Source organism: Pseudorca crassidens, chromosome 20 (genome assembly GCF_039906515.1).
Source record: "Pseudorca crassidens isolate mPseCra1 chromosome 20, mPseCra1.hap1, whole genome shotgun sequence".
NCBI classification, from domain to species: domain Eukaryota; kingdom Metazoa; phylum Chordata; class Mammalia; order Artiodactyla; family Delphinidae; genus Pseudorca; species Pseudorca crassidens.
This window is the reverse complement of record NC_090315.1, coordinates 13,094,563-13,122,151: the sequence shown is the minus strand read 5'-3', so window position 1 is coordinate 13,122,151 and position 27,589 is coordinate 13,094,563. Positions and strand designations below refer to the sequence as shown.

At 57.6% G+C, this 27,589-nt stretch overlaps 2 protein-coding genes and 2 long non-coding RNA genes across 13 annotated transcripts in view; 2 read left to right on the top strand and 2 right to left on the bottom strand.

Moving 5' to 3' along the window:
* LOC137215103 (uncharacterized) overlaps positions 1–2,527 on the bottom strand; it is an 81,752-nt gene extending 79,225 nt beyond the window's left edge. Inside the window, exon 1 of the long non-coding RNA XR_010939156.1 lies at positions 1,609–2,527. This is a non-coding gene — a long non-coding RNA (uncharacterized lncRNA). The remainder of the gene's footprint in view (positions 1–1,608) is intronic.
* On the top strand, positions 196–17,938 carry LIPE (lipase E, hormone sensitive type). Of its 8 annotated transcripts, none has more exons than XM_067719766.1 (10): positions 196–1,197; positions 8,842–9,377; positions 11,542–11,632; positions 11,745–11,890; positions 12,087–12,272; positions 12,459–12,753; positions 13,542–13,769; positions 14,010–14,186; positions 16,516–16,928; positions 17,322–17,938. In XM_067719766.1, exons 1-10 carry the CDS (start codon positions 342–344, stop codon positions 17,529–17,531), a joined length of 3,138 nt encoding a protein of 1,045 aa, XP_067575867.1. In that variant the 5' UTR covers positions 196–341; the 3' UTR covers positions 17,532–17,938. The 8 variants fall into 8 exon arrangements, with proteins under 8 accessions (XP_067575867.1, XP_067575863.1, XP_067575861.1 ...); XM_067719762.1 differs by lacking the exon at positions 196–1,197 and adding an exon at positions 1,880–1,978 and having other exon boundaries at positions 12,087–12,299; XM_067719760.1 differs by lacking the exon at positions 196–1,197 and adding an exon at positions 2,632–2,786 and having other exon boundaries at positions 12,087–12,299.
* LOC137215102 (uncharacterized) lies at positions 11,346–14,015 on the bottom strand. The gene is made up of 2 exons (XR_010939155.1): positions 13,817–14,015; positions 11,346–12,804 (listed from the first exon to the last, which is right to left on the bottom strand). It is a non-coding gene; the product is annotated as an uncharacterized lncRNA (long non-coding RNA).
* Positions 17,939–24,838: 6,900 nt separating the features above from the next.
* On the top strand, positions 24,839–27,173 carry CNFN (cornifelin). Of its 3 annotated transcripts, XM_067719779.1 has the most exons (5): positions 24,970–24,990; positions 25,511–25,694; positions 26,150–26,257; positions 26,715–26,851; positions 26,948–27,173. In XM_067719779.1, the coding sequence occupies exons 2-5, from the start codon at positions 25,658–25,660 to the stop codon at positions 27,035–27,037; spliced, it is 372 nt and encodes a 123-aa protein (XP_067575880.1). In that variant the 5' UTR covers positions 24,970–24,990; positions 25,511–25,657; the 3' UTR covers positions 27,038–27,173. The 3 variants fall into 3 exon arrangements, with proteins under 3 accessions (XP_067575881.1, XP_067575879.1, XP_067575880.1); XM_067719780.1 differs by lacking the exon at positions 25,511–25,694 and having other exon boundaries at positions 24,839–24,990; XM_067719778.1 differs by lacking the exons at positions 24,970–24,990; positions 25,511–25,694 and adding an exon at positions 24,929–24,956.
* The last annotated feature ends 416 nt before the right edge of the window (positions 27,174–27,589 follow it).

Genomic DNA, 27,589 nt, shown 5'->3' with positions numbered 1-27,589 from the left:
TTGAACAGAGGACTAAGTTGGGATGCTGGCCTTATGAGAAGCAGCATTTTAACTGAGTGGTGAGTTGGGTGGGGTCCTATTTATGACACAACAGGGCAAGCCCCTCCCCTCTGATAGGAGAGTGTGCTGGGCACACAGCCTCCTCCTGTTCCCAATCCTCCTCTCAAAGCAGGAGGAACAGAGCACATCACTCGGCACAGGAGTAGGGGGCCACCTGCCAACTGCCTTAAAAAAGGAAGAGCAGGGATGCCAGGATGAAGGAGTGGAACCCAAAGGGAGGAGCCATCATGAGCAATCAGTGAGGGATCTGTGACAAAGGAGGCCTGTGAGGGCCGAGAAGGATGAAGCCTGGGAGATCAACAGCTCCCTTCAGGGAAATAACAACAATGGAGCCAGGCTCTAAGTTAGTTTCTAGGCCTGACTGGGAACCTGAGCCACACCAGACACCTATCACCCAGTCAGAGTCTGGGCCAGAAAAGACACCCACAGCTCAGCCAGCATCTAAGGCTCAGCAGGGACCCGATACCCAACAGAAGCGCACTGCACAGCAAAGACCCCTTGCCCACCATGGAGCTGAATCCCAGCAGGAACCTCGAGCACAGCAAAAATCTGCTTTGCAGCAGGAATGTCTTGCCCCACAGGAGCCTGCACCACAGCAGTCACCTCCCATCCAAAGGCTGCCCTTCAGGAAACAGGAAGCTGCCTCACAGCACAGACCTGGGCCGGGAAAAGATCCTAGAACTCAACAGGAGCTGGTATTGAGAGAGGGAGCTGGAGCCCAGGTAGGACCTGGACCCCAAAATGGACCACCTGCCCAGACAGAACTGAGGTCCCAAGAGAGACAGAGACAGTCAGACCCTACAGCCCAGCACGCAGCTCCAGCCCAGGGAGCCAAATCCCAAGAGGGATCTTTGGCTGAGTGGCAATTTCTGTCAAAACCAAACGAACCATCCATGCAGCAACCGGCCTCAGAACATAAGACATTTCTTGAACGGGTAGTAGATTCTGGTGCAGATTCGGATTTAGGGTTTACGTTAGAGACCAACTCGCCAGCCAAGAGGGGTGGAACAGTGGCCCAGGGAATGAAGCTGGTCTTCAAGGGGAAACCTGGTTATGAAGTGATGTCGGGATTTGGTGGGACGTCATTACCCAGTAAGAAAACCAGCAGCCAGAACCCCAAACACTACCGGAACCCAGGTAAGTTGAGCTTGGAGGAAGGGGGCCTCCCAGGGATGGTCATTCATTTGCTCAGGAAGAACTTAGGCCTGCCAGAATGTCAGGTGAGCTCAGGTGACCCCGCAACAGTCCTGCAGACACAGATCAACAGCCCCATTTGACGGAGGAGGAAGCTGAGCCCTAGAGAAGAGAGGGATCCTGCAGGAGGCTGGGCAGTTAGGGGCTGGCCAAGCCAGGACCCCCAGCGAGCCTCTGACTCCTTCCCCTGCTCCAGGCTGCCTCCCCGCGGGAATCTGGGGGAAATCAAACAGAAACTAAAAAGGCCCTGGGCGAGGGGCCCGTATTCATCCCTTGGGCCCCCAACTCTGAGCACCGCTCTGGGGCGGGCACCAAGTGGGCCACCGCGGCACCCTGCTGAACGTGGACCCTTACCTTCGGCGAGTGTCCACGCAGGCCAGGCCGAAAACCGGGCAGGAGCGACCCTTGAGCTCTCTGGGTTGTCCAGTGGGCAGGAGGACACTTGTCCCCAGCGAGTCCCAGTCCCGCCGGGCCCATGGCCTCGTGGATTGTGATCTCAGGAAGGGGGCGCCTGGGAGAGGCGCTGGGGCTCCGCCCAAGTCCCAGGCAAGGTCGGCGCTGACGGGAGGGAGAGCTGGGGGAGCGGTGTGGGCGGGTCGTGGGCACAAGACTCCACTGGCGGCAGCATCCCTGCCCCTCCTCCGAAGCCGGCCATGGTGCCCCCGGGGAGCAGGCTCGGGCCCTGAGCTCCTTCTCTGCGCTCAGAAGCCCTGCCCTGCACAAGGTGGGGCGCAAGTTCTCTCCGGGGAACGTGGGGAGACTCGGTGAGATAGCCAGAGGGGGGGAAACAAGGCGGCCGCACTCCGGAAGCTGAGGGCGCTGTGAGGACGGTTAGTCCGAAGGCTGGTAATGGGGGTCTCAGCCCAGAGGCCTGTGTCCCCCGGAAGGGCTGGGCCGCCTCTCTCAGGACTGAGGAGAAGAGGGTCATCCGGGTCTCTCAGTGCCACGGCTGCTCGTGTGCTTTGGGAGGGCGGGGAGGAGGGGCGGGATGGTGCTTCTGGTGCTAAACAGCGGCCTCCCTGGGCCTCCCGAACCCAGTCTCAAGGGACGCCTTCACCACAGCGCCGCCACAGCCAAAGCCGCCTCTCCGGGACCCTCACAAAGACAGCTGAGTGTGTGCGCACGCGCGAGCCTCGAGCCTCCTCTGTTTCCCGCCTTTTCTCAGGTTCGCGCAGCTCCCGCGGCCGCCTCTCCTCCCTGCGGGCGAGTGCACGGCTTGGAGCTAGTGCGCAGGCGCCGAGCACCCTACAGCCCCTCCCTTCCATTCTCGCGGGGAGGGACAGGGCAGAGAGGAGAACCCCAAGAAACGGAGCAATAGGAGAACTAGGAGACTGAGGGCAGGGGGAAAGGCGGGGCTTCCTCCTCCAAAGGCTCCCTGGCAGAGCCACGCCTCCTGCATTGCAGCCCGGCCTCGGCTTTGAATTGCCCGAGGACCTGGCCCGCTCCCCGACCCAAGGCGGAAGATAAGTGGCACCCGGCTCACCTCTCGGCGGGCCGACCCGGTGCGTTCTAGACGATCCCTGCGTGGGAAGGTGAGTGGGAAGACAAGGATGACAGCCAACACGTGACAACATCGGGGCTTCCTTGCTGGGGTGACCCCCGTGGGACTCCCCACTAGTTCTGACCCAATACGCTTTTAGCCGCCTCCAAGGCTGCATTTTTGTTGGTCGCGGGCCCTTTAAGCCTGCGGCGGGGGGCGGGACCCGACTGTGGAGGGCGGCCCTCCTTGCTCAGAGGGCGGGACCCAGAGAGAAGCAAGTCCGAGATTGGGTGGTGTGGGGGCCCGACGGTGGTACGTAGCGAGGATTGGTCCTCGGGGCGGTGACTGGCGGGTGGAATTGGCCCAGGCGGGTGGAATTGGCCCAGGCTGGTAGAATTGGCCCCGGGGCCCGGGCCGCGGAAAATTGATGGAGTCGGCCAGGGAAGTGAGGTTCCCTGTGGCCGCTGGGGCTCCGGGCTCGAACAAGGTTCAAGAGCGGTCCAAAAGTCAAAGGCGCGGGCGGTGGCGAAAAGGCAAAGCCAAAGGTGAGTGGGAGGAGGCCGGCGGGAGCCGGAAGGAACTTTAGACATCCTGTGGGAAACTGGGGACCGAGTGGACTGACCTCCTGCCACAAGAAGTGGGGGGGCCCGTGGACTGGCTCATTGCTGCCCTGCGGGGCGGGGGTGCGGGGATAATCCACTGTGAGAAGCGGGTGATGTGAGAGGGAAATATCACCTCCAGCATAAAAACTCTCCGACGCCCCAGTACCATCTTGGGAGTAGAGTCCAGAATGTTAGTGTCCCGAACCAGGGTTCCTGCTCTAGCTCCGTACACGCTGTGTGACCGTGGCAGTTCTTGCCTTGTGATTTCAACGTGGGAGATGGTTCAAACGCCGATTTTCAGGTCTCTGACCCTCTTGAGACGGTAATGGAGAAGAGATTTAGAAGCTGTGGTCCAAAGAGGAAGTTTAGGGGTGAGTCGGGTAGGAGGAAGGGGTGCCCTATAGTGGGGAATGCCTGGAGGAGGGGTGCAGTACAGCTCCAAACAGCCCTGTCCCACCATCCTTCATTCAGTCCACTCATCCATTTGTTGTCAGTCCACCTGCTTCAGCCTGGCTGCCCTAGGACCTAAATTCCTGACTCCTACTCCTAGGACTAAGGAGCCCTGGGTTCACTTTGGACAGACTAAATTTCACTTGGGAGAAGGAAGTGCTGTCACCTGGGTTCCCTCGGGGGTCACATTATTTACAGATCTCAGCGGGCTGGAGAAACACTGACAGACCAACAGAGATGCTACAAGCCTCAGGGAGAGGCACACATGAAGTCCTTGCTGGATTAGGAGTATGTGTCAATCCCAGTGAGGACCTATGGGAATTTCCTGAGCAGGAAAGAAACTGACATAGCCGCCGGGCCCAGAGACCCCCAGACTCATCATCCTCCCTGCCATAGACATCATCATTAGCCAAGCATAGAACTGGAGTTGGCTCCAGATGCACACAGGAAGGCTCAGACAGGCTCAGAGCTCAGACTGTCTTTACCCTGAGAGCAAGGGAGGAGGTGTTGAAGGGTTGGGAGTGTGTGACCAGATTTAAGTTTTAGAAAAATCCTCTGGCTGCTGTGTGGAAAAGACATGGAGGGGGCAAAAACAGAGACACAGAAAGAGTTGTTACAGTCCTCTAGAGAAGGGGGCTAGTGGAGGTGAGAGAAGGGCCAGGTTCCAGTGCTTTCTAGGGGAGGCAGGGGGAACAGGACTTCATGATGGATTGGATGGGACTGGGAGGTGGCCATGCTGATGCCCTGGGTTCGAACTGGAGCAAATAGGAAGAGATGGGTACCACACACACACACACACACAAAAGATATACGTCCATACACATACAAACACATGGCCACACAATCTCACAGGCCAAGAGAAATAGAGACACAGAAACCCTCACAGGCTGAGCAACACAGATAGGCCATGACACATGCATACAAATGTGCTTGCAGACATACTGAGAAAAGAAAACACACAGGCTAAGAAAAAATGTGGACACACTCACCCACAAACACAGACCGGGACCAACGCTAGGCATGACAGGAACCTACATATGTATGTACCTCCATGGGAACCTCAAAGACATACTCACACCTGCCCACCCAGAAAGCACAGAGCTGAGACATGACAGAAGGAGCAACACGGATACACACAGAAACACAGCAGAGAAGCTGTGGCATCCTTGCTGGCTCGGTGACCCTGGGCAGTATGTCACCTCTCCGCATCTCAGTTTTCTCATCTGCCGAAATGGGTCATGATGGTTCCTACCTCACGGGTTGTGGAAAGGATGAAACAAGTTACCTCGCCTAAAGCACAGGAAGAGAGCAGTGCCTGGCACACAGCTGTCTTAGAGCAGTGTCTGCTCTTCCATGCAGACACAGTCAGGGATCGAGCCACAGTCACTTACCCCTCGCCTGCATCTGCCCCCAGGCCTCTCCCCCTTCAGAAGGCCTTGCCCCTCCCAGGCCTCATACCTGGCCCTTCCTTGATCTTCCCCCCACTTACTTCCCTACCACCCTTTTCTCTTCCTGCTCAGTCCCCAGGGATCAAAATCCAGGCCGGGTCCAGTTGTCCTGTGACCATTTAGGGCAAAAGGCTAGTGCCCAGGCAGCAGGACCCTCACCCTTCCCTCTGCCCCAGTCCTCACCCAAGGCCCTGATGGCCTGCCCCTGCCCCAGTGCTCTCTGCCTCAGATTCTTGGCAAACCTCTATCAAACTCAGCATCCCACCCTCCCTGTTCCATCCGGCCCAGCCCCCAGGGAGCCGCCTGGAACAAGGCAAAGGGCAGCGCCTGGGATCCAGCCTCTTCCTCACTGCTTTGTGCAGGTTACTTCTTCTGTCCAGGTCTCCTGTGCCCTCATGTTCGATAAGGAGCCCTACCCCACAGACAGGAAGTAAATGACAGCTGCTTTATAAAATGGGAAACCGCAGCCATGCAATAAATACCACGCTAGCCCTGTGCCGGGCATGCGCAAGGGCTGGGGGTACGGCAGTGAACAAAACAAAGTCCCTGCCCACAGGGAGCCTGTAATCTATTGTCAGACACAGAAAGCAAACAGCACAAGCAGTAAATTTACAGTATGTTAGATGGAAAACTGACCCGATACACATCTCAGTGAGGCTGAGTGAGAACCACAAAGCAAACCACGAGCAGAAATGCCGCCGTGGGGTCCTGCTTACCAAGATCATTTCCGGCCCTCAGCGGGCAGGATGGCCAAGCGCAGTTTCCGGATGAGGAGACCAAGCTCATCTAGGATCACCTGGCCAGTGGCTTAGGCCAGTGTTCTGTTGTCACAGCCACCAAGCTCAGAGCTGCCTCCAGAGGCCTCTGTCTGTCCATCCGTTTGTGCGCCCTGGGGAGGGGTGGGCCCGTCCCAAACTCCCATCCAGGCCCTCCTGCCCCCACTCTTACTCTTCCCTTTCCTTCTTCAAATATTTGCTGAGCACCTGCTACATGCTAGGCCCCATGATGGCCCCTGGGGCCATCCCATGCCCCCATGGGCATGATATCCCAGGCAGAGTGACAGGGGAGGAGTCACCTACAGCCAAGCACATGACACCGAGGCCTCTCATTTGCACAGGCCTCTTCCAAGGGCCTGTACCTAATATCATACTTGTGGTTTTCTATTCTTTTTCCTAAAGAGCCCCACCTCCACTTGTAAAAGTGTCAGAGCTCCATGAAGCCTGGTTTTGCCCCTGGGGGACACAAACAACACACATGGAAACAAATAAATGGAAAACTGCAAATATGTAAAATTCTAGGAAGAACAACTTAAAGATGATGGCAGAAAGCAGTGGTAGGGGGTGCATCTTAGATGGGGGGAGCCCTCCTGGAGGAGGTGAGAAGCTGAGTCCTGAGGGTGAGAAAGAGCTGGCCAGGCAAGGAGCACGTGGCATAACGGAGGTGAAGTGCGTCTGAGCTTCAGTTTCCCGTGTGTGAGGTGGGAATGACAGTCACAGCAGGATGGGCTGGAAGGGTTAGTGGCAGGTACAGGGTGCCCAGTGTGGGAACACCACACAGCAGGACCTGCGGCTTGGGCCCCCTGGCTGAGCTTGGCACTGCCCTTAATCGGCTGTTGTCCTCCTGGGAGGGACAGGCAAGGCTGGCTGCCCTCTCTCTGCCCACCAGCTGGGGCCAGCTGGGCCACGGCCAGTCTGGGGGCAGGAGCTGCGATCAATCATGGTGCTTCTGCTCCCTGAATCCACCCTGGGGAGAAGGAGGGCAGCCAGGCTGGGTGAGAGGGCAGACTTTGTTCAGGACCAGGGTGAGACTTCTGGGTCTAAGGGAGGAGGGGACAGGGGACCTGCACGCCTCAGTTTCTAACTGTTGAGGGGACTAGGGGTCTGGACTCCTGGGACTGAGGGAGGAGGGTCTTGGTGGCCCAAATTCCAGGGTTCAAAGGCAGAGGAGGCTGGGCAATGACTGGGAGTTGGGCCCCAGGCTCTGTTTACAGCACTGGGTTCTCACTGTCCTTTCTGGGTGGGAGGTGGAGCTGGTGGCCACACCCTGGGCAGGCTGGGCCCCTCCCCGGGATTATCATCCCAGGCTGCAACTGGCACAAGCCGCAGTCAGCAGCAGTCCCAGCCCTGGGGAGCTCTGAAGAGGCCTGGGAGGGGTGAGTTCACTGCCAGCTGACAGACAGGAGTGGCCGCTGCCAAACCCCAGGGCCTAGAGGCGAAAAGAGACACCTTTTTCTGGGGGATCGGGGGACCCTCGACTTGGGAGTCAGGCAAGGTGCTGGATGGGCTTCAGGAGGGAAGAGTATCTGAAGCAGAGGGCAGCATCCCCACCGAGGGGCGCAAGAACAGCTTGTCCAGGACCTGGATGACAGGACGGGGATGCCGACGGGAAGATTAACCGGGGACCCTGAAGTGTGGGGAGTCAGGCCTAGTCCAGGGAAAGTTTTTGAGAGCCAGAGCTAGAGGCCCAGTCTCCAGAGCCCTGGGATGGAGACCAGCAAAAGTAACGGCTCTGGCCCCAGAGGTTTGGGTCTGACTTCTGCTCTGCCGCTTTCAAGGAAACTTTCATCTCCTTACTTAATACCTCTGAGCCTCAAGTTTCCTCTCTTGTAAGACGGAAATGCTCCTAATAACAGTTGAAACATGAACCGAGGCGGTCTGGGCCTCAGAGGGTTAGTGAGAACCTAAAGGAGCAAACAGAGAAAGCTGTTAGCACAGAGTCTGACTCAGAGTGAGTTCAAGGTTAATGGCAGGGATGAATGCCATCCTAGGCAGGGAGCAGGGCTGGCCCGTGCAAGCTAAGCCAGGCCTGAAGGCCAGGGACCCAGCTGGGGAAGGAGTGGAACCAAGGTTTGGGGACCCCCAGAGAAGACTGGAGGGGATTCCACAGCCAGACTGGAGGGACCAGGAGGGGGCAGGAGTGACCCCTCAGTTGTACGTAAGGCTAGAAATATGAACTCCTGGGTTCAGGAAGAGAATTGGGCTTGGGTCCAGGGTCCTGGGACACCACCAGGTGGGTGGGAATCGGTGGGTTGAGGGCTGAACTCTCCCAAATATTGCAGAAGGCAAGGGCCTGTGGGCGACCCCTGGGACCTGAGAAGGAGGTAGGATGGGGGCTTGAACTCCTGGTCCTGAGAGAGGGGACCAACGGGGGGTCCAGACTGCTCAGAACCTAGAGGGAGTCCTGGGTCCCGGGAGAGTAAATGGAGACAGATGCCTGAACTTGGGTCCCTAGAAGGGAGAAAGGGTTACATAGACTCCTGGGCTGTAGGACAGATGCTGGAGCTAAGGAATCAATCAGTGTCCCAAATAAGAGAGGACAGGGACTCCTGGCCCCTGAAGAAGAGGGTTCTGGGGCCTGGACTCCAGCGTCTTAGGAAGGTTGGGACTGAGGGATCAAACTTGCCTCTTGAGCAGGGAGAGAGTGGGTACCTGGCCTCATGGGTCCCAAGGAAGGAAGGAACTGGAGCCCTAGACTCCATCCTTCGGTCTGAAGGAGGGGCTGTGGTCTGACGTGAGTCTGTGGGAGGAGGGGGTAGAGCCTGGACTCCTGGATGCCAGGCTCCAGCTGGTCCAGCCCTGCCTTAACGTGCCTCCCGACCTGCCCGCAGCCTCACGGCTCTCGCACAGAATGGACCTGCACACAGTGACACAGTCGCTGGTGACCCTGGCAGAGGACAACATGGCCTTCTTCTCCAGCCAGGGCCCTGGGGAGACAGCACGGCGGCTGTCAGGCGTCTTTGCAGGTGTTCGGGAACAGGCACTGGGGCTGGAGCCAACCTTGGGCCGCCTGCTGAGCGTGGCACACCTCTTTGACCTGGATGCAGAGACGCCGGCCAATGGGTACCGCAGCCTGGTGCACACAGCCCGCTGCTGCCTGGTGCACCTGCTGCACAAATCCCGCTACGTGGCCTCCAACCGCCGCAGCGTCTTCTTCCGTACCAGCCACAACCTGGCCGAACTCGAGGCCTACCTGACCGCTCTCACCCAGCTCCGTGCTCTGGCCTACTACGCTCAGCACCTGCTGGCCACCAACCAGCCCGGGAAGCTCTTCTTCGAGGGTGATGAGAGGGTCATTGCCGACTTCCTGCATGAGTACATCACTCTGCACAAGGGCTGCTTCTATGGCCGCTGCCTGGGCTTCCAGGTGAGCCCCCTGCCCTGCCCCTCTGGGCCCATGGTGAAGGCACATGGTGGGCCCCAACCAGGCTCAGAAGCATAGTAGAGGAACCACAGTGGTCTGTGTTACTGGATTCAGCAAACAGCAGATGCAGGAAGGGGAAGCTGTCTGGGGCTCAGACAGCACTGCACGAAGGGTCTCAAACTTGTGGCCCTTTGGCCGAATCTACCGTGAAGGAAATCTTTAACTTGCATGGCCTCTTGCACCAGGATCTCCACTGCTCCCTATCGTCCTACACTCAGGAGATTCATTCACTCTTTTACGTGACCTGTCTGGCCCCTGAATTCATTGGAGACCCTCTAGGAGAGTAGCCAGTACTGTTCTCAAGGCCAGTTTGTAAGAGCACGTCCCACTTAGTCATCCCCACCGGAGGCCTGGCAGGCAGGGAGGAAGGGTACCAGCCCCATTTTACAGAGGTTCAAGGGGAGGGGCCCCAAGCTTCTCAACTGGACCCAGGTCAGCCTGGGCATATCGACTCACCTAAGGCACAGTAGAATCCAGATGTTGAGGTTTCAGGGAGAGCCAGGGAGCATATCCAAGTTGGTGACAGTGAGGAAGACCTGGCTGTGGCCCCTCTCCTCCCTGAACCAGGGCCCTGACCCCCAGCTGCAGGCCTTCTCCTATCCTCTGCCCACCCCAAACCACCCTCAGGGAGACACAGCTCATCTCAGAACTGACAGGGAAGCAGCCCTGAGGCCTTTGGACTCAGAGGAAGAGTATTTTGGGGACTCAGAATTGGGAAGCACTTGGGGCACCAGGCTCAGAGCCAAGGCCCAACTTGCCCCCATCTGGGGTCAGTGCTGTGTCCACAGTCCCCAGCCACATCTGGGAACCCCAACAGGAGTATCTGGAGCTGTGTAACCCTGTACCCCTTCAGACCCTCTCTGGGCCTCCCCCACCCTCAGTGTAGCTGAGCTTGGCAGTCTCTCAGCCTCTTCCCACCGTACCCCACCTTTCTCTGCTTCCATGCGGAGCAGCCCGTCCTCACCAATCCAGCCTGGGCGTTCCTGGGAACTTCCCCTCTCCTAAGCTGAACCCACAAATATTGATCGGCCCAGCTGGGCCAGCCTGCCCCTCCCTGTGTCCCGGCTGTCCCCTCGAAGCTCGGGAGTGAGAACCCAGGGTCACCTGAGCCCAGCTGTGCTCTCTGGCCCACTGGGCCCCCGGCCAGGGGCAGGGCCATGCCTGACAGCTACTCTCTGAGGGCCCAGCTGTACCATGTTGCAGGACAGCCTCCCCCTGTAAGATGCCAGCCCCAGGGGGCAGAGGCCCTCTCTGTCTAGGTCTCGTTCAGCCCCTGTTCCAGCCCAGTGCCTAGCACACAGTAGGACCCAGGCCAGTATTTGCTGAAGGAACAGAAGAACCCTGCTGGCCCCTTGCCCAGCCTCCTGTGGCTTTCTTCTTCTCTCTATTGTCTTTTCTTAGCTGCCTGGCTCCTCTCAGATGCTGGGTCTCCCCATTTGACTCTTTCTGCCTCAGGATCTCGGGCCCTGTCTCTGACCTTTCCCATTTCTGTCTCCCTGCTGCCCCTTAACTGGTCCCCACTGCCTGCGTCACCTCATCTCTGTCCTCTCTGAGTTTCAGGGATCCCTGCATCATCCTTCTCCCAGCTCACCACCCTCTATGGCTCCATCCACATCTAGAACAAATCCAAATCCTCAGGCCCCACGTGAGCCCCCTCTGCTTCTCTGATCTCAGCCCCTGCGCCTCTCCCCTGGCTCACTCTGCTCCCGCCACACCCATCATCACACCAAGCACAGGGCCACCTCAAACCCTTTGCACGTGTCCTACCCCCTGCAGGGAACAGCCTTCCCTCGCTTCATTCCCATCCCTCCTCAAGTCCCCTCCTGGAGACCCGTATGAGGAATCAGACCCCTAATCATCACTCTGTCCCCTCCACCTACCGTCTTTTCAAACATCGATCGTTACTTCACATTATATGGCATGCCTTTATTTGAGTATTGTCTGTCTTTTCGACAACATCAGCTCCATGAAGGTGCCTAGAGCAGTGCCTGGCACGCAGCCAGAGCTCACTAAATGTTTGCTGAATGACCACATCTACCCCCCATGTCTCTGCCCCACCCCACTCCTGCCCGCCCCTGGTCCCTGACTTGGAGGCATGTCTCCACAGTTCACGCCCGCCATCCGGCCATTCCTGCAGACCATCTCCATCGGGCTGGTGTCCTTCGGGGAGCACTACAAACGCAACGAGACGGGCCTGAGTGAGTCCCTGCAGGGACCTGCCTGCAGCCTCCCCTCCACTCCTGTCCTTCCTCCGCACCGCTGCCCCAGCGAGGCTGCCAGGGGCTCCCTGACACCCCTCCTGACCCCCAGGTGTGACAGCCAGCTCCCTCTTCACCGGTGGCCGCTTTGCCATCGACCCAGAGCTGCGTGGGGCCGAGTTTGAGCGGATCGTACAGAACCTGGACGTGCACTTCTGGAAAACCTTCTGGAATATCACAGAGATCCAGGTGCTATCGGTGAGCATGGGGCACGGTGAGGGCCCCAACCTGGTGCATGATGGGGAAACTGAGGCCCAGAGACACTCCCGGGCCTCTGCAGTGTTCCAGGTCCAGGGATAGCACGGGAGGAAAAAGACTGGGGGTCGGAGGGGAGGTGTGAGGGGAACCCCTGCCAGCAGCCCCTCCCAGCGCCCCTTCTGTTCCCTCCCACCAGTCTCTAGCAAACATGACATCAGCTACCGTGAGGGTAAGCCGCCTGCTCAGCCTGCCACCCATCACCTTTGAAATGCCGCTGACTGCTGACCCCAAGGTCATGGTCACCATCTCACCCCCACTGGCCCACACAGGCCCCGGGCCTGTCCTCGTCAGGCTCATCTCCTATGACCTGCGTGAAGGACAGGTAGGGTCCCTGCCTCAGCCAGGACAGGTACAGAGCTGAGGAGCATGGAAGCACCTTCCCCAAATGTCCTCCCACCTCTCACTGCCCACACTGCTCCGACTCCTGTCTCTGAGCACACACCCTCGGTGGGGTGAGGCCCAGGAAGACCACACCGGCCTGACCCACTTCCTCGTTCCTCACCCCCAGGACAGTGAGGAGCTCAGCAGCCTGGGGAGGTCCGAGGGCCCCAGAAGCCTGGAGCTGCGGTCCCGCCCCCAGCAGGCACCCCGTTCAAGGTGCCTGGTAGTGCACATCCATGGCGGCGGCTTCGTGGCCCAGACCTCCAAATCCCATGAGCCTTACCTCAAGAGCTGGGCCCAGGAGCTGGGCGCCCCCATCCTCTCCATCGACTACTCCCTGGCCCCCGAGGCCCCCTTCCCCCGGGCGCTGGAGGAGTGCTTCTACGCCTACTGCTGGGCCGTCAAGCACTGTGCCCTCCTTGGTGAGCCTGAGCCCCTCACTGCCACCAGCTCCCCGAGCCCGCCCCAGCCTCCTGCAGGGGGAACGATCCATTAGTTGCTCAGGCCTCAGTCTTGCATGCCCCGCCTCCCCTTCCATCTCCTGCCACCCGGCCCTCTGCCGCCTGTTCACCCCGCCTGTCCCCCGCCCACTCCCCCAGCTCTGCCCCAGTGCTCCCACCTTCCGTCTCAACCACTTCCTCCTTCTGCCTCCTACTTCCGCCCACTCTAGCCCTGACACTCTGTCCCCCACCTCCCCACGGCCTCCTCCTGTTTGTCTACCCACTGCTGTCCTGTGCTGGCAGCCACCTGGCCTCACTCCAGCCCATTCTCCCAGCTCCTCCGACCTCCCACTCCCCACAGCTTGGGAAGCACGGGATGAGGCCGTGCCTCAGGGCACAGGGCCCGTGGCCCTTGTGTGCAGTCAGCCTGAACCCTGGCTTCCATCTGCTGGCCTCGATGCCCCTCCCTCCTGAAACGTGCCCTTGGTCTCCCTTTTCCACCACCTCCCTCCTTGCTTCTGACCTCCAGCCTCCCAAGCTCCCCAGAGCTTCCTGATCCCCAGCCTCTCCGTGTCCCAAGGCTGCCTTAGCCTCTGACCACTATCCCCCAAATGGGTCCAAATCCCTGCCGTAGTTTGCCAGTGTCTAAAATTGCAGTTGGCGAGACCCTGGGGTTGGGCCCCCGACACCCGACCTCTGAGAGTCCAGTGCTCCTGGCCCAGAGCTCCAGCTCCTCCCTGCCAGGCTTGACCAAGCCCCCTCCAAACCAGGCTCAACAGGTGAGCGGATATGCCTCGCAGGAGACAGCGCAGGCGGGAATCTCTGCTTCACCGTGTCCCTTCGGGCAGCGGCCTATGGGGTGCGGGTGCCAGATGGCATCATGGCAGCCTACCCGGCCACAATGCTGCAGGCTACCGCCTCTCCTTCCCGCCTTCTGAGCCTCATGGACCCCCTGCTGCCCCTCAGCATGCTCTCCAAGTGTGTCAATGCCTATGCTGGTTAGTCCCACACCCACTCGACTGGGGCCCTGCGGGTGCTTGGAGACCTGGGTCCTTTGGGGTCAGAGACTAGAGCCCTGTCTCGTTGAGTGTGAAGGAGAGGGAATCTGAGACTCCTTGTTCCTGCTGAAGCCATCAGATATTCTGGGTCCCTGGGGGCACAGATGCCTGAGGTTCTGGGTGTTCAGACTGGGCCCAGAAAGAGAAGAGACCAACTCAGCCCCCCATGTACACTCCCAGGTGGGGAGACCGAGGACCACTGTGACTCGGACCAGAAGGCGCTGGGCATGGTGGGGCTGGTGCAGCGGGACACAGCCCTGCTCTTCCGAGACCTCCGCCTGGGTGCCTCCTCGTGGCTCAACTCCTTTCTGGAGCTGAGCGGGCAGAAGTCCCACCCGAACTCGGTGCCCATAGCAGGTGAGTGACGCCCTTTCCTCACACACCCATCCAGCGTGGCCAGGAGGGACAGCCTGGCACACCAGAAGTCCTGGGGAAGGCAAGAGGCTGTGCCCTGGGCCCTCAGGGAAGCAGCAATCGCCTTCCTGGCTCTGCCCCATATCTGTGCCAAGTCCCTACCACAAAGCCTTGATTGTCCACGACAGCCCACATCCTACAAATTCCAGGACTCTGGTCCCCCGGGTCAACTCAGAATCCCAGGAACTGTAAGATTTAGCTTTCTAAACAGCCTCTCTCAGAAAGGCACCCTGGGGAATGACTCAGAAGACCTGCTGAGTGTCCTGATTTTCAGTCCCAAGAACCCCACCCAAATCCCTTGGGCCCTCGGTGGGAGTCCAGACCTCCTAGATTCTTTCCAGACTTTTAACAGAAGTGCTTGGGGATATACCCCCTCCAGGGGCTGGCCCTGGCATGGGGAGATCAGAAGATTGGACAGACCTCAGGAAGTGGAGGAGATTCCCAGCCCTGGGTGGGTAGGAGGACCCTCAGGCAGCCAAAAATCACTTCCATCCAGGGATCCATTTTTCCCCACCATTTCCTGGATTTTAAAGCACAACCAATTCAAATCACTTTCAATAGTATTTTCTGGGTAATAGAAATTGCATGTTCAAAAGTAGATACATTAAAAAAAAAAAAAAGATACAATTCCCACAGAATTCCCTGGTGGTCCAGGGGTTAGGACTCTGCACTTTCACAGCCGAGGGCGCAGGTTCAATCCCTGGTTGGGGAAGTAGGATCCCGCAAGCCGCGGCCAAAAAAAAAGTAGATACAGTTCCTGTTATTCAGAAAAACATTCCAATTGAATGTGCTTTATTTTAAATTCAGTTTTTAATACTAGGATATTCCAATGGTTGCAAGTAAATATACCCAAAAACAATGGAAAGAGATTTTGAATTTTAGGCACATGGACCATTGGGCATAGGCGGTTTCCTTGTAGGAGAAAAGTGACAAGAGCAAACCCTAGAGGCGCACACGCCAGTCTAGCTCCCTACTGTACCAGGTACTGGCTGGTTGCTGGCTGACGTGGGCAGGTCACGGTATCTGTGAGCCTTACTTTGCTCCTCTGTGAAATGGGTACAAGAAGAATACCTGCCTCATAAGGTTGTTGTAAGGACTGCATACACCTATTTGTGCCAAGCACCCAGCACAATACCTGGCACACAGTAGGTGCTCCTTGAAGATGCTGGTCCTCTGGTGCCCTGTGACTCTAGTCAACAGTTCTGTTCAGTGACCCTCTGGGGCACAGGGCACCTATGCAGTTATTCTCATATCGTCTTGCGTTTTGCCTTTATGGATTTATAAAAGCAAGTGGAAAAAAAAACTGAAAAATGTAAGGTCCTGGCCCTAGTGGTAAGCAGCATGAGTCTGATAAAATCAGTGGCGCTGAGGCCAAGGTGGCTATACCAGGCAGGCCTGAAGCGCACCTTTAGCATCATTTGGGCACTTGCTTGTCTGGTCATTCAAAAGGAATAGATGGGGAATTCCCTGGGGATCCAGTGGTTAAGACTCCACACTCCCCATGCAGGGGGCATGGGTTTGATCCCTGGTCTGGGAACTAAGATCCCGCATGCCACCCAGCGTGGCCGAAAAACAAAAACGAAACAAAGGGAAGAGATGAAGTGAAGAACACGAAGGAACTTGGGGGAGCATATCTACGTGGCTAAAGATGTGGGATCTCTGGGAACCTGGTATGTCCTCAAGATTCTTTTTAGCTCCCTATGAACAGGGCCTCTTTTCAAGCCACATGGGCCTGCTCACTACTCCACTTTGAGCCATTCATACCCTCTGTCTCAAGTGACAATACAAAGTTGACTGGGCCTCGTGCTGGGGCCAGGGAGGCAGCTGGAACAGGGCACCTGGTAATAAAACATAAATATTGATATATTATGACCTCCCAGGGGTAGCACTACCTAATCCCAAATCTTATTATCCCACTGAGTTCTCACCACCTCCTATGAGGTAAGGGCTATTTTTATCCCCTTTGTACAGAGAAGGAAACAGGTTCCCAGAAGTAAACACCCCTCTATTAGCACACAGCTCCACCTCCAAGACCTGTGACTCCTTCCACCTCCCCCTTGGAGTTGCAGCCTGGGGCACCCTGGAGTTCCCCGCCCATCCCCAGGGAAGGAGTCTGGGGGAACACTCTAGGCCTCCACAGCCCTAGGGTGCAACTCCTCCACCGGCCACTGCTCTGCCCACGATCTTCCCGGCCAGCCAACCATACACACAGCCAACAGAGCCAGGATTATCTGTGTCCCTGGCTGGCCCCCTAACCCTGCTCCTCTCGCAGAGCCAATGCGGTGCAGTGTGTCTGAAACAGCACTGGCCCAGCCTGAGAGCCCAAAGGGAACGGACTCCCTCAAGGGCCTGACGCTGCATGACCTGAGCCTAAGGGGCAGCTCTGAGACACCGGACACCCCGGAGCTGTCACTGTCAGCGGAGGCACGTGGCCACTCCACACCCTCAGCCGTCAACTTCTTACTTCGGCCTGAGGATGCATCTGAAGAATCTGAGGCCGGGGATGAGCTGAGCACCAAGGATAGAGTGTATGCTGCCTTCCCTGAGGGTTTCCACCCCAGGCGCTCCAGCCACGATGTCAAACGGGTGACCCTCTACTCGTCGCCCATCCTCAAGAATCCCTTCATGTCACCGCTGCTGGCACCTGACAGCATGCTGCAGACCCTGCCACCTGTGCACATCGTGGTGAGTGCCAGACAGGGAAGGTGGAGCTGGCAAGGAGCGGGGAGGGCGGGGCACTGGTGCACCTGGGGAAGGGAGCCCCCAGGGAAGGCAGAGGGCGGGGAATGGAGGAAGCCTGCCTAAGCCTGACTGAAGAGGAGGGAAGGCCCGGAAACGGGCAGACTAAGGGAGTCTTGTTGAGTACCTGGGGCAGGCGCAGGGCTTGGAGATTCAGGGAAGGGGCAAAGAGAGGGTGCGTCTCTGGGGGAAGGGAGAAGCTAGGCAGAGGCCAGTTAAACTCATTCTCCGACTCTCCGCCCCCCTCCCCATGTCTCCTGCCTCTATCCACCCACATGGCCACGTATTTCCCCGCGTTCATCTACCCTGCCCCTGTGCCCCACCCCCGCCGTCCCGCAGGCGTGCGCGCTGGACCCCATTCTGGACGACTCAGTCATGTTCGCGCGGCGGCTACGCAGCCTGAGCCAGCCCGTGACGCTGCGCGTGGTGGAGGACCTGCCGCACGGCTTCCTGAGCCTGGCGGCGCTGTGCCAGGAGACGCGGCAGGCCGCGGCGCTGTGTGTGGAGCGCATCCGCCTCGTCCTCAATCCGCCGGGCCCGCCGGTCTGAGCCGTGGGACGGAGCCAGGCCACGCGGGGAGAGGGGGGCTGCCGGGGGCTACACTAAAGGCCTCTCGTACCCATCTGCTCAGGGCTCCGCAGTGAATGCGCCTCGGAAAGGGCGGCGGGGACCCCTGCCACGCCTCCCGGCCCATCCGGCCCCTCCCTCGGGCCGGGCGGAAGGGGGCGGGCTGTGCCTTAAATCGAGGGTGCGGCAAGGGGGGGGCGGGGCGAGGGCCCCCGAAAGCTAACACCCTGACCTGCGGGAGGGGGACGCCCAGAAAGCATCTCCGAGACAGCTGGACCTGCACTCCACCACTGCCTTCTGCTGCCGCGACCTCCGCAGGGGCGGAGCCTGACCCTACTTTGCAGGACGGTTTGCTTTGTTTGCTTTTTGTAAATAAAAGTATTTAATTAGTTTGCCCTCACGCAAATAGAGTGGGTGGGGGGTCGCCCACCAGGGGGCAGCATCGGAAACCGAGACACTTGGCACCGGAGAGCAGAAGGCTGGGGGCCCAAGGTCTGGGTCCTGAGGAAGGAGGGGTCTCCGGGCCTGGATTCTCTAGTGAGGAAGGACAGGACCGCTCCCTACTAACACAGACCCACCTCCCCCTCAGACCTAATTCAGGTACAGTGCCACAGGACTCTGGCTTCTCAGCTGCTCCTCTCTACAGACCCAACCCCAGCATACACCAGGAAAAGAAAACCCGAACTCCGTAGAGAACCGGGGCAAAGCTAACAGGAAACCAGAAACAAACTGGTCACCCAAAATACTGGAACCCAAGCTCTGCCCAGCTGTGACAGTCACTCAGTCCCTCACCCTTTGTAGGCCCTAGGTTTGGAGCAGAGATTTCCATCCAGGGTCAGCCTTCAAGAAATTTCCAACCCTGGACTCAGGGAGGGTGTGGGAAGAGACCCAGACACAGGCTGTCACAGTCCCCGCAGGCTCCATCTGTGGTAGTCAGGTAGTCCTTCACAGAGGAGGTGATCCAAGGATGAGCAAAAGTTTGCTAAGAAGAAGAAACACGTAACGTCGTGGGAGCCAACAGGCAGTGGTCAAGGCTTCTGCCTGGCCAGAAGTTCAGGTGCAAAGTGGGGAGTGGTCAGCAGCAGATCGTGAAGGGCCTGGAGTGCAATTTGGACTATAAATGAAGGGCACTGGGAGCCACAGAAGGGCTTTGAGCAGGGGAGGAACAGGATCAGCGCAGGCACTGAAAGAGCCTAGTGGGAAACTGGGGAACGGACTGAAAAGGGCAAGACTAGAGCCCTGAAAGCAAAAGAGGAGGCTGGGGGCAGGGAAGACAAGCCCTGAGCTGGAGCAGAGGCCATGAAGGTAGGGAGTAGAAGTAGGGGCAGAGCAGATCCCAGAGCCATAACTGAGGTTGGGTAAGTGGGACTTACTGAGGGTGGAGCAGAGGTTATAGGAAGGCAAGGGGATGGAGGGGACACTCAGGTCTGGACAGGGGAGCAGGTGGACAGTGAGACTCTTTACTGGGAGGAGACTCAGGTGTGTGAGAGGTGGGTGAGGTACTGAGGGTTTTGCACACAGATCAAAAGGTCTTCATGGGGCTTCCCTGGTGGCGCAGTGGTTGAGAGTCCGCCTGCCGATGCAGGGGACACGAGTCCGTGCCCCGGTCCGGGAGGATCCCACGTGCCGCGGAGCGGCTGGGCCCGTGAGCCATGGCTGCTGAGCCTGCGCGTCTGGAGCCTGTGCTCCGTGTCGGGAGAGGCCACAGCAGTGAGAGGCCCGCGTACCGCAAAAAAAAAAAAAAAAGGTCTTCATGAACACAAACAGGCTCAGGGACATAGAGAAGAGACTTAGGTTGCCAAGGGGGAAGAGATTGGGGTGGGATGGAGTGGGAGGTTGGGGTTAGCAGATGTAATCTATTACAATATGGAATGGATAAACAAGGTCCTACTATATAGCACAGAGAACTATGTTCAGTATCCTATGATAAACCGTAATGGAGACAACCCAGGGGTACATCAAGGAGGCAGGAGGAGTCAGGAGAGGGAGGTTCCCTCCTCTGAAACATTTCCTGACCCACTAAACCCAAAAAAGACTTTCTTGGACTCCCCTGCCTCTGCCCTCCCCTGCATATCAATATGTGGGTCTGTCCTCCCATCTGACCAGGCCTCCTTGAGGACACAACCCAGGCCTGATTCATCTTGGTTACCACCATGGCCCAGCACGAGGCTTAGCACATTGGAAGCCTCAGGAAATGTTTAAGTAATGGGTGGCTGAGTGTGTGAATGAACGGGTGCGCGTGAGTGGCTATGCGAGGAAATCAATGAGTGAGGTACTTAATGAGGGCAGGAAGGACTGAACGCATGCGTGAGCAGGACGGGTAGGGGCAGACGAGAATCAAGTTTAGGGTGGGAGGAAGGGAATGGATGGATGGATTTCTTAGATTGTGCATCCAGCTCCCCGCTCCGCCTCAAGCCTCACCCAGGCTCACCGTTTCCCGTCCGAGCTACGTCCAGAACCCCAATACTGGGTGTGCTGTGAAGGGTATACCAGGACAGCCTCGCAGAACGTGTCCACTCAAGAGCCGCTCCAGCGTCTAAGAAGCAGACCCCAACACCAACCGGCGAAGGCCCGGCCTCCTGACACGCCGACAGGACGGGCGGGGAGACTAGTCTATCGCTGTCGGACTTGAGCTGCGGGCCTCGCCTACTAGGGAACTCGCCCTGCCCTGAGTGGCCCAGGGAGTTAGGAGGCGGAGTGTCTATTGGCTGGAAGATAGTGACTGACGTCGTGGGTAGCTTATCACAGCTCGACTGCCGAGGAGTGCTCGCGTGTCAGACACGCCTCTAGAAAGACAGAAATGGGAGGTAGCTGAGGGCGTGGGCGACTGCAGAAGGACAAGGAACGAGGTTTCTGGCTGCACGAAGCTGGGCTGTTCGACGGACTGATCCTGTCCTGAGGGAGGATGAGAGAGTCCGGATTCCTTGGTCCTGAGGGAGGAGAAACGGAGGAGCCTAGACTTCTGAGTCTGAGGGAGGAAGAGGCTGAGCGTCCGGATTCCTGCATCTTGAGGGAGGGAGGAGCTGGGAACCTGAAGGGTCATGCTGTAGGGACGGGGATTCCTGGATCCCAAGAGTCACTGGCCTGACCAAGGAAGACAGATTTGGGGTTCGGGATTTTATGTGGCTCTGTATTGTACTGGAGCCAGGCCTTGTCCCCAGGCCAGAATTCTGGGTCCTGAGGTGGGGCTTGGAGTAGAGATGAAGAGGAAAAGGCTTAGGGGAAGCTCTGGCCTCGATAATGCTCTTTCCTCATCCCTGAAAGGGAACCCAGGGGCGGGTGCTGTGTGCAGAAGGAACCCAGAGCAGGAGGAGACTTGAGACTCATGTGGAAACAAAGAGAAAAGCATACATACCAAATGAGAGATTAAAATGCTGAAAACGATAAAAATAATAGGGGCTTCCCCAGTGGCACAGTGGTTAAGAATCCGCCTGCCAATGCAGGGGGCATGGGTTCGAGCCCTGGTCTGGGAAGACCCCACATGCCTCGGAGCAACTAAGCCAGTGCGCCACAACTACTGAGCCAGTGCTCTAGAGCCCGTGCTTCGCAACAAGAGAAGCCACTGCAATGAGAAGCCCGGGCACCACAACAAAGAGTAGCCTGGGGCAGCCAAAGTTTTCTAGGTGGGTCTCTAGGTCTCTCTACTTTCCCCCAGGCCTTGAACCAATGCCTGCCAGAGGTCCTGGCACATCGCAGGGGCTCAGCAAATGCTTATGGAATGGACGGACAAACATCCACATCTCTCTGTGCAGCTCTTCCTCTGTCCCCATGTGTCCTCACAACACCTGCTTGGTGTGATCTTGCATTTACACCCACACAAGCAGAGAATCCACACACGGCATGTGCAATTACCTACAAAGACACACATAGGCACACAATCGTGGAATCACTCGCACTGACAACACACAGAAATATCCCATTCCTCATGCAAAACAGACACCCCAGTTATGCAGTTATATGCCCAGCCATAGAGAGGCCATTCATCTAATCCCTACTAGGTCCATGAGCAAAGACTTGGTTTTATTCACTATTGTATCTCCAGCAACTAGAACATCATCATCATCCCCATAAACAGAAAAATGTTTCCTATGGTCCAGGTGCAATTCTTTACATGGATTAACTCGTTTAATCCTCTCAGCAACTCTATTCCCAGCAACCCATCTTGTAGATGGAAAAATTGAAGTCCACAGAAGTTTAGTGGTTTGCCCAGGGTTTCATAGCCATTCAGAGGCCATCAAGATTTGAACTAAGTTTTTCTGGCTCTGGAGTCCAGCATACAAAGCAACCACTCAAAAACTAATTCCTGCCTTAATCTAGTCAGAATTAGGGAATTTTCACAACTGAGACCACACCCAAACACAGATGCACAGTAGGGAGAATCACAGGAGGGCAATACAGACGCGCACATAGAAAAGACGTCCTCACGTGTCACACCCCAGGACACAGGAACACGCAAAGAGAGGCACATCGTGACAAACCCCACACAGATGCACAGCACCTAGAGAAGCACACACCAAAGAGATAGATATGTCTCTATACAACACACCCAAACCCAGACACGGTGACGCATCCAGAGCTCTGAGTCCCTACTCTTCCGCTCCCAGCCCCGTTGGGCTGGCCCTGGAGGACGCAGCAGGCTTACAATGGGAAGGGGGCCCCTTCACTTGCCTGCTCAGCCAGACCGGTTCCGCCAGTGCCATAGATGGCAACACCCGCCTTGTGAAACCCACGTTGGGCAACTGTATCCTGACCTGGCCTGGACACCTGAATTCTGGGGAGAAAGAGCCTGGAGGCCTGGACTCCTGGGTTCTGAGGGAGTAGGGGCTGGGTACCTCATTCATGGATTCTAGGGGAGGAGAGGAGTGGGAGTGGGACCTGGACTCTGAGGAGGGATTCCTGGGTTCTGGGAAAAGACCCAGGGACTTGGATTCCCCTCTTTGAAGGTAAGTTTCCAGATTGAGCAAATAAAAATACTGGACACCAAGTTAAAATGGAATTTCAGACAAACAGCAAATACTTTTTAAGTATAAGTATGTTCCGTACAATACTTGGGACATACTTATACTAAAAAAGTATTTGCTGTTTATCTGAAATTCTAATTGAACTGGACATCCTGCATTTTTAAATTTTTATTTATTTATTTATTTATTGCGGTACGTGGGCCTCTCACTGTTGTGGCCTCTCCCATTGCGGAGCACAGGCTCCAGACGCGCAGGCTCAGCGGCCATGGCTCACAGGCCCAGCCGCTCCGCGGCACATGGGATCTTCCCGGACCGGGGCACGAACCCATGTCCCCTACATTGGCAGGCGGACTCTCAACCACTGCGCCACCAGGGAATCCCAACATCCTGCATTTTATCTGGCAACCCTGTTTGAGGGGGATGCAGGCCAGAAGCCTGGAGACGCTGCCATGCTCACTCCTCAGCCCCCAGCTCTCCTCTTCCTGCCACTTCCCTCCTCCTCACCCCCAAGCAGGCCACCTCACAGCTTTCCCAGTCCTGATTTCCTCACGTACATGAGTTTCTGTATCTATCTAATTGGGGCCCCCAGGCTGTGTCAGAGTTGGGAGAGGAAACTTGAGGACAACTCAGGTTGTTGTCTTGGAAGACCTAGGGTCTGACCCTGAGTCACCTGCAGCCCATGGTCTGGACAGCTGGGGGATGGGGCTCTGTGGCTGCCTCCATGGGGTAAGCCTCAGGATGGGGAGAGATGCTGAGAAAGGACGCAGAGGCTCCAGGATAAGGACACTGAGACACAGAGCTTGGGAAGAGAGACTCAGAGATGAGGAGACAGAGAACCAGGAGAAATTTGGAAACAGATCTGCAGAGATGAGGAAAGAAGGAAAGGAGCAATTCAGAGCCAGAGAGACAAAGATGCGGAGATGGGGGTGGGGGCGGGGTGGGGGACAGGGACCCTAGAACAGAAGCGGGGAGAAGATGTTTCCCAGACATTCAGGATCCCGGACCAAGTGATGGACACTGACAGACAAGATGTTGCGTGCTGCCCTTAGGTCTGGGGACAAGGACAGCAAGCCATCTGGGTGGTGTCAGGAAATTAAGGATTGTGGGGGGAAAGCTGGGATCCCAGACCAGCAGGGTGGTCCACCTCATCACCCCATACTCATACCCAGTGTGGTGACAGCATCACCTTCTCTGCAGCTGACACCCCAGTTTTCCGGTGCCTCGTACAATTTTGGAGTGACACCCGTGGTGGGAACCCCACCCAGCTCTAATTCTGCTTCCTTCACTGAGTCACCTCCAACCCCGCCAGACCTGTTGAGGGGAGACTTTGGTGACTCAGGCCTCCAGGCCCCCAGCTCTTTCATCTCCCAGGAAGACAGCAGTCTGGGTATCCCAGGACCCCTACCCCACTCAGGGATGCAGCCTAGCTTAACCCCAAGAGTCTGGATGCCCAGCCCCCTCCTCCCTCAGACCCAGGAGTCCAGGGCCCCAGTCCTCTGCTCTGTTAGGACTCAAGTGTCCTAGACCACATCCACCTCCCTCAGGAACCAGAAGTTTCTCAGTCCCCAGCCTCCTCCCTTCCCAATTTGGATTTGGGTGAGGTGTGTTTTTTTACTTTGGTTCCAGCATGGGTCACCCCCAAAACACACTGCCCCCCATGTGCCCAGTGGCCCTGAATGGGGGCACAAAGCCCCTTCTGCCCGGGAAGTCGGGGCCTCACTAAGGATGGTGGGAGAGAGCCCAGTGGGAGCCCACTCTGCACTCTCCTGCACCACCAGCCTCTCTCCTCTCCCTGTTTCCCTTCCCTCTGAGCCTTGGCGTGGCCAGTGGCTGGTACCTCCACTCACCTGACACTCCACCTTTCTATCTTTGTGTCTTTTTTCTGAATCTCTTCTCCCCCTTTCTTTTTATTTCTCCCCAGATCTTTGTGCCTCTCTGTCTCGGCATCTCTTTCTCTCTCTCTCCATGTCTTCTCATCTTATCTCTCTCCATCTCTCTGAATCTCCTTGTCTCTCTCTCCCCTCTGGGCCTCTCCTTCTGTCTCTGTCTCCCATTCCCTCCCTATCTCTCTTGTCTCTTCCTCTCTTTTGGTGTCTGTACAGCTGTGCCCCTTGCACCTCCCCTCAGCCTTCTCTCTCCCTCTCTTGGTCTCTCTGCCCACTTCCCTTTAGATCTCTACTCCCAGCTCCTCATCCTTGGACCCCCTCCCCCACGATTTCCTTGGTCCTCTGAGGCCAGGCAGGAGGCGGGAGAGGGGAATGAGGGATGGAGAAGGAGGAAGGGGAAGTCCCAATGTGGGGAAGAGGGTCAGCCAGACCGGCTTGGCTCCCTGGGCATCTCTGTCAGAGCCCCACCCAGGGCCACGTGGCCCGCCCAGATATAAGCAACTCAGTTCCCAGGTGTCACCCACAACTCTGTCTCCATCGTCGCTGTAGCAGTCCTGCAGGTAGGAGCATCTGCCCACAGCCTTCTACTCAAAGGTTGGTGCCTCTGCTCTCTTCTCCCCCCACCCAACTCCACTCATGTCTCTCTGCCCCCTTACATGTCTCTGACTGTTTACCTCTCTGGACATCCCTGTCTTTCTCAATGCCCCCTGTGACCCACCCCCCTTTCTCAACCTGATGGCACTGAGTTGAAGTTGGAAGTTCTGGGGGCCAGTACCCCCTTTACTAACCCTCTTGGCTGGGCCATCAGATGTGAGGCGTTTCTCTTCAGCTCACTGAGCCTCAGTGTGCTGTCTGTGAAATGGGCTTACAGAAAAACAGTACTGGGCAGGTGTGAGTGTTACTGGTGGCATCTCTATAGGCACCTACCTCTGATCTCTTTCTCCCCTTGTCTCTGACTCTGCCTGTCTCTGTCTTTTGGTCTTTCTCTCCAGCTCTGCCTCTGGTATGAGGAGGGCAGCTGTACAGAGATGGGCGAGTTTCTCGCCCCCAACCCCATACAACCCTATCCCACGTCTCTCCTAGCTGGCAAGCTGATATGGCTCTTTCTCCCCAGCATCCTTACCCCTGAGAACCCAGCCCCCAGTGCCCCTGCCCCTTGCCCTGACCTCCCCCAGTATCCAGCATCCCTTGGACAGATTCTGACGTTGTCACCACTGCCACATCTGCTGTCCCCAACGGCCACCTCCTCAGGGCCAGCAAGATGCAATTTGAGATGCATGACAACGTGAAAGGCAAAGGTGGGATCGCTGGATGGAACCCCAAACCTTCCAGTCCCCGGAACATGGCCACTTCCTTCCCCTGGGCACCCTGGCTTCGAAGACAGACGGCACCTGCCTGCACCCCAGATGCCCCGACGTGCAGGGACCCAGGTCCCCAGGCCCAGGCGTGGAGGAACCGGCGGCAGGTCCCCGCCCCGCCCACGTGTAGTGCCAACCTTCCCTAGACTTGCAGGCTCCCCACCCACCCCACCTCCAGCCGAACCAGTTGTGCAGGAGACACCAACAACAGGGACAGACTGGGGTGTCGATGCCCAGATGTGGCATAAAGAACGCGGGAGGCACAGTGGTGTCCCCTCAGTGGGCGGCCTGGTGGCCTCGCCCGGACTGCCCGGCAGAGGGAGGGGCTGCATAGGTGCAAGGGCCCAGGAGGTGCTGCGAAGCTGCCCGCTGACCCCCGCCTCTCCCCTCCGCAGCCATGTCCTACCCAGTGACCAGCCAGCCCCAGGGTGCCAGCAGCTACCAGTGCCAGCTCAGTGACTGGAACACCACTCTCATGGACTGCTGCAGTGACATGCCCATCTGTGAGTGCCCGCCGCTCCCTCTCCAGGCCCGGGGAAAGAGCGGGAGGGGAGCGAAGGTCACCCCCAGCCCCTTCCTCGCCCTACTAGCCCCACTCCCCGTCTCCTTCCTTGGACCCTGAATTCCCAGTCTCTAACCCACATGCCTTCCTGGGACGCCCGACACTCCCTAGGATCCCGGCCTCACACCTTCCAACTTCCACTGGGACCCTCAACGTCCCCCTTGCACCCTCACTTGTCTTCCTTGGGTCCCCAACTCCCCCTTCAAACCTTATTTCCCAATCTTGAAACCCCACTCTTCGGACCCCTAATTCCCTCTGGGACCCTCACTTCCACCAACACTCAGCTGCCTCTGGGCCCCGCAACCGCGCGCCGCGGACCCCGCCTAGCCCCTCCCCGAGGCAGAGCCGGCCGGTGGCACCCGGTGGGCCCCGCCCTTATTGCCCCGCGTCCCCTGCAGGTCTGTGCGGCACTTTCGTCCCTCTGTGCCTCGCCTGCCGCATCTCCGACGACTTCGGCGAGTGCTGCGGCACTCCCTGCCTGCCCGGAACCCTGAACTCCCTGCGCACCGGCATGCGCGAGCGCTACCACATCCAGGTACGCGCCAGGCCCGGGACCGCAGGAGCCGAGGGCTGGGGACGGGCCTCCTGGGATGCAAGTTAGGACTGCTAACCTCTTTCTCCCACCCTCCAGGGCTCTATCGCGAAAGACTGGGCGGCCCTCACCTTTTGTTTGCCCTGCGCCCTCTGTCAGATGGCGCGGGAGCTGAAGATCCGAGAGTAAAGACGTTCCCCTCACCTTTTTCCTTTTCCACCCGTCACGCCTGCCCTCCTCTGCCTTCTCCTGGGAGGTCCTGACCCTCCGCCCTATCCCGCTACCAGAAATGCACCCACAATAAAAAAAAAAACCTAAAAACCAACTCCGCCTACATCCTTTTTTGTCCCAGGGAAGGAATCTGGGTGGAGAAGGAGGTTTGGTGAGGGAGGCGGGGACACAGGGAACATGCCTAGGTGTGGAAGGAGTTCCAGAGTCGAGTCAGATGCTTGACCCGGATCTGCTGTGTGCGACACTGGCAAGTCTCTTCCCTCACTAAGCCAGGGAGTCCTCACTAACAAAGGAAAACCACCAACTCCCTAGCTGCCTACCTGAAGCTCCGCCCAGAGCCTGAAAATTAGCCAAACCAGAAAGGCTGTCTGAGGACTGTCCGGGTACCAACCATTCAAAGAAAAAATTAGGAGAGCCCCCCTGCTCACTCAATACCTGTGGACTCTTGGCCTGCACACAATCCTAACAGATGCGGAGGCTCTTTGTCTTCAAAGCACAGAACTGTCAGGT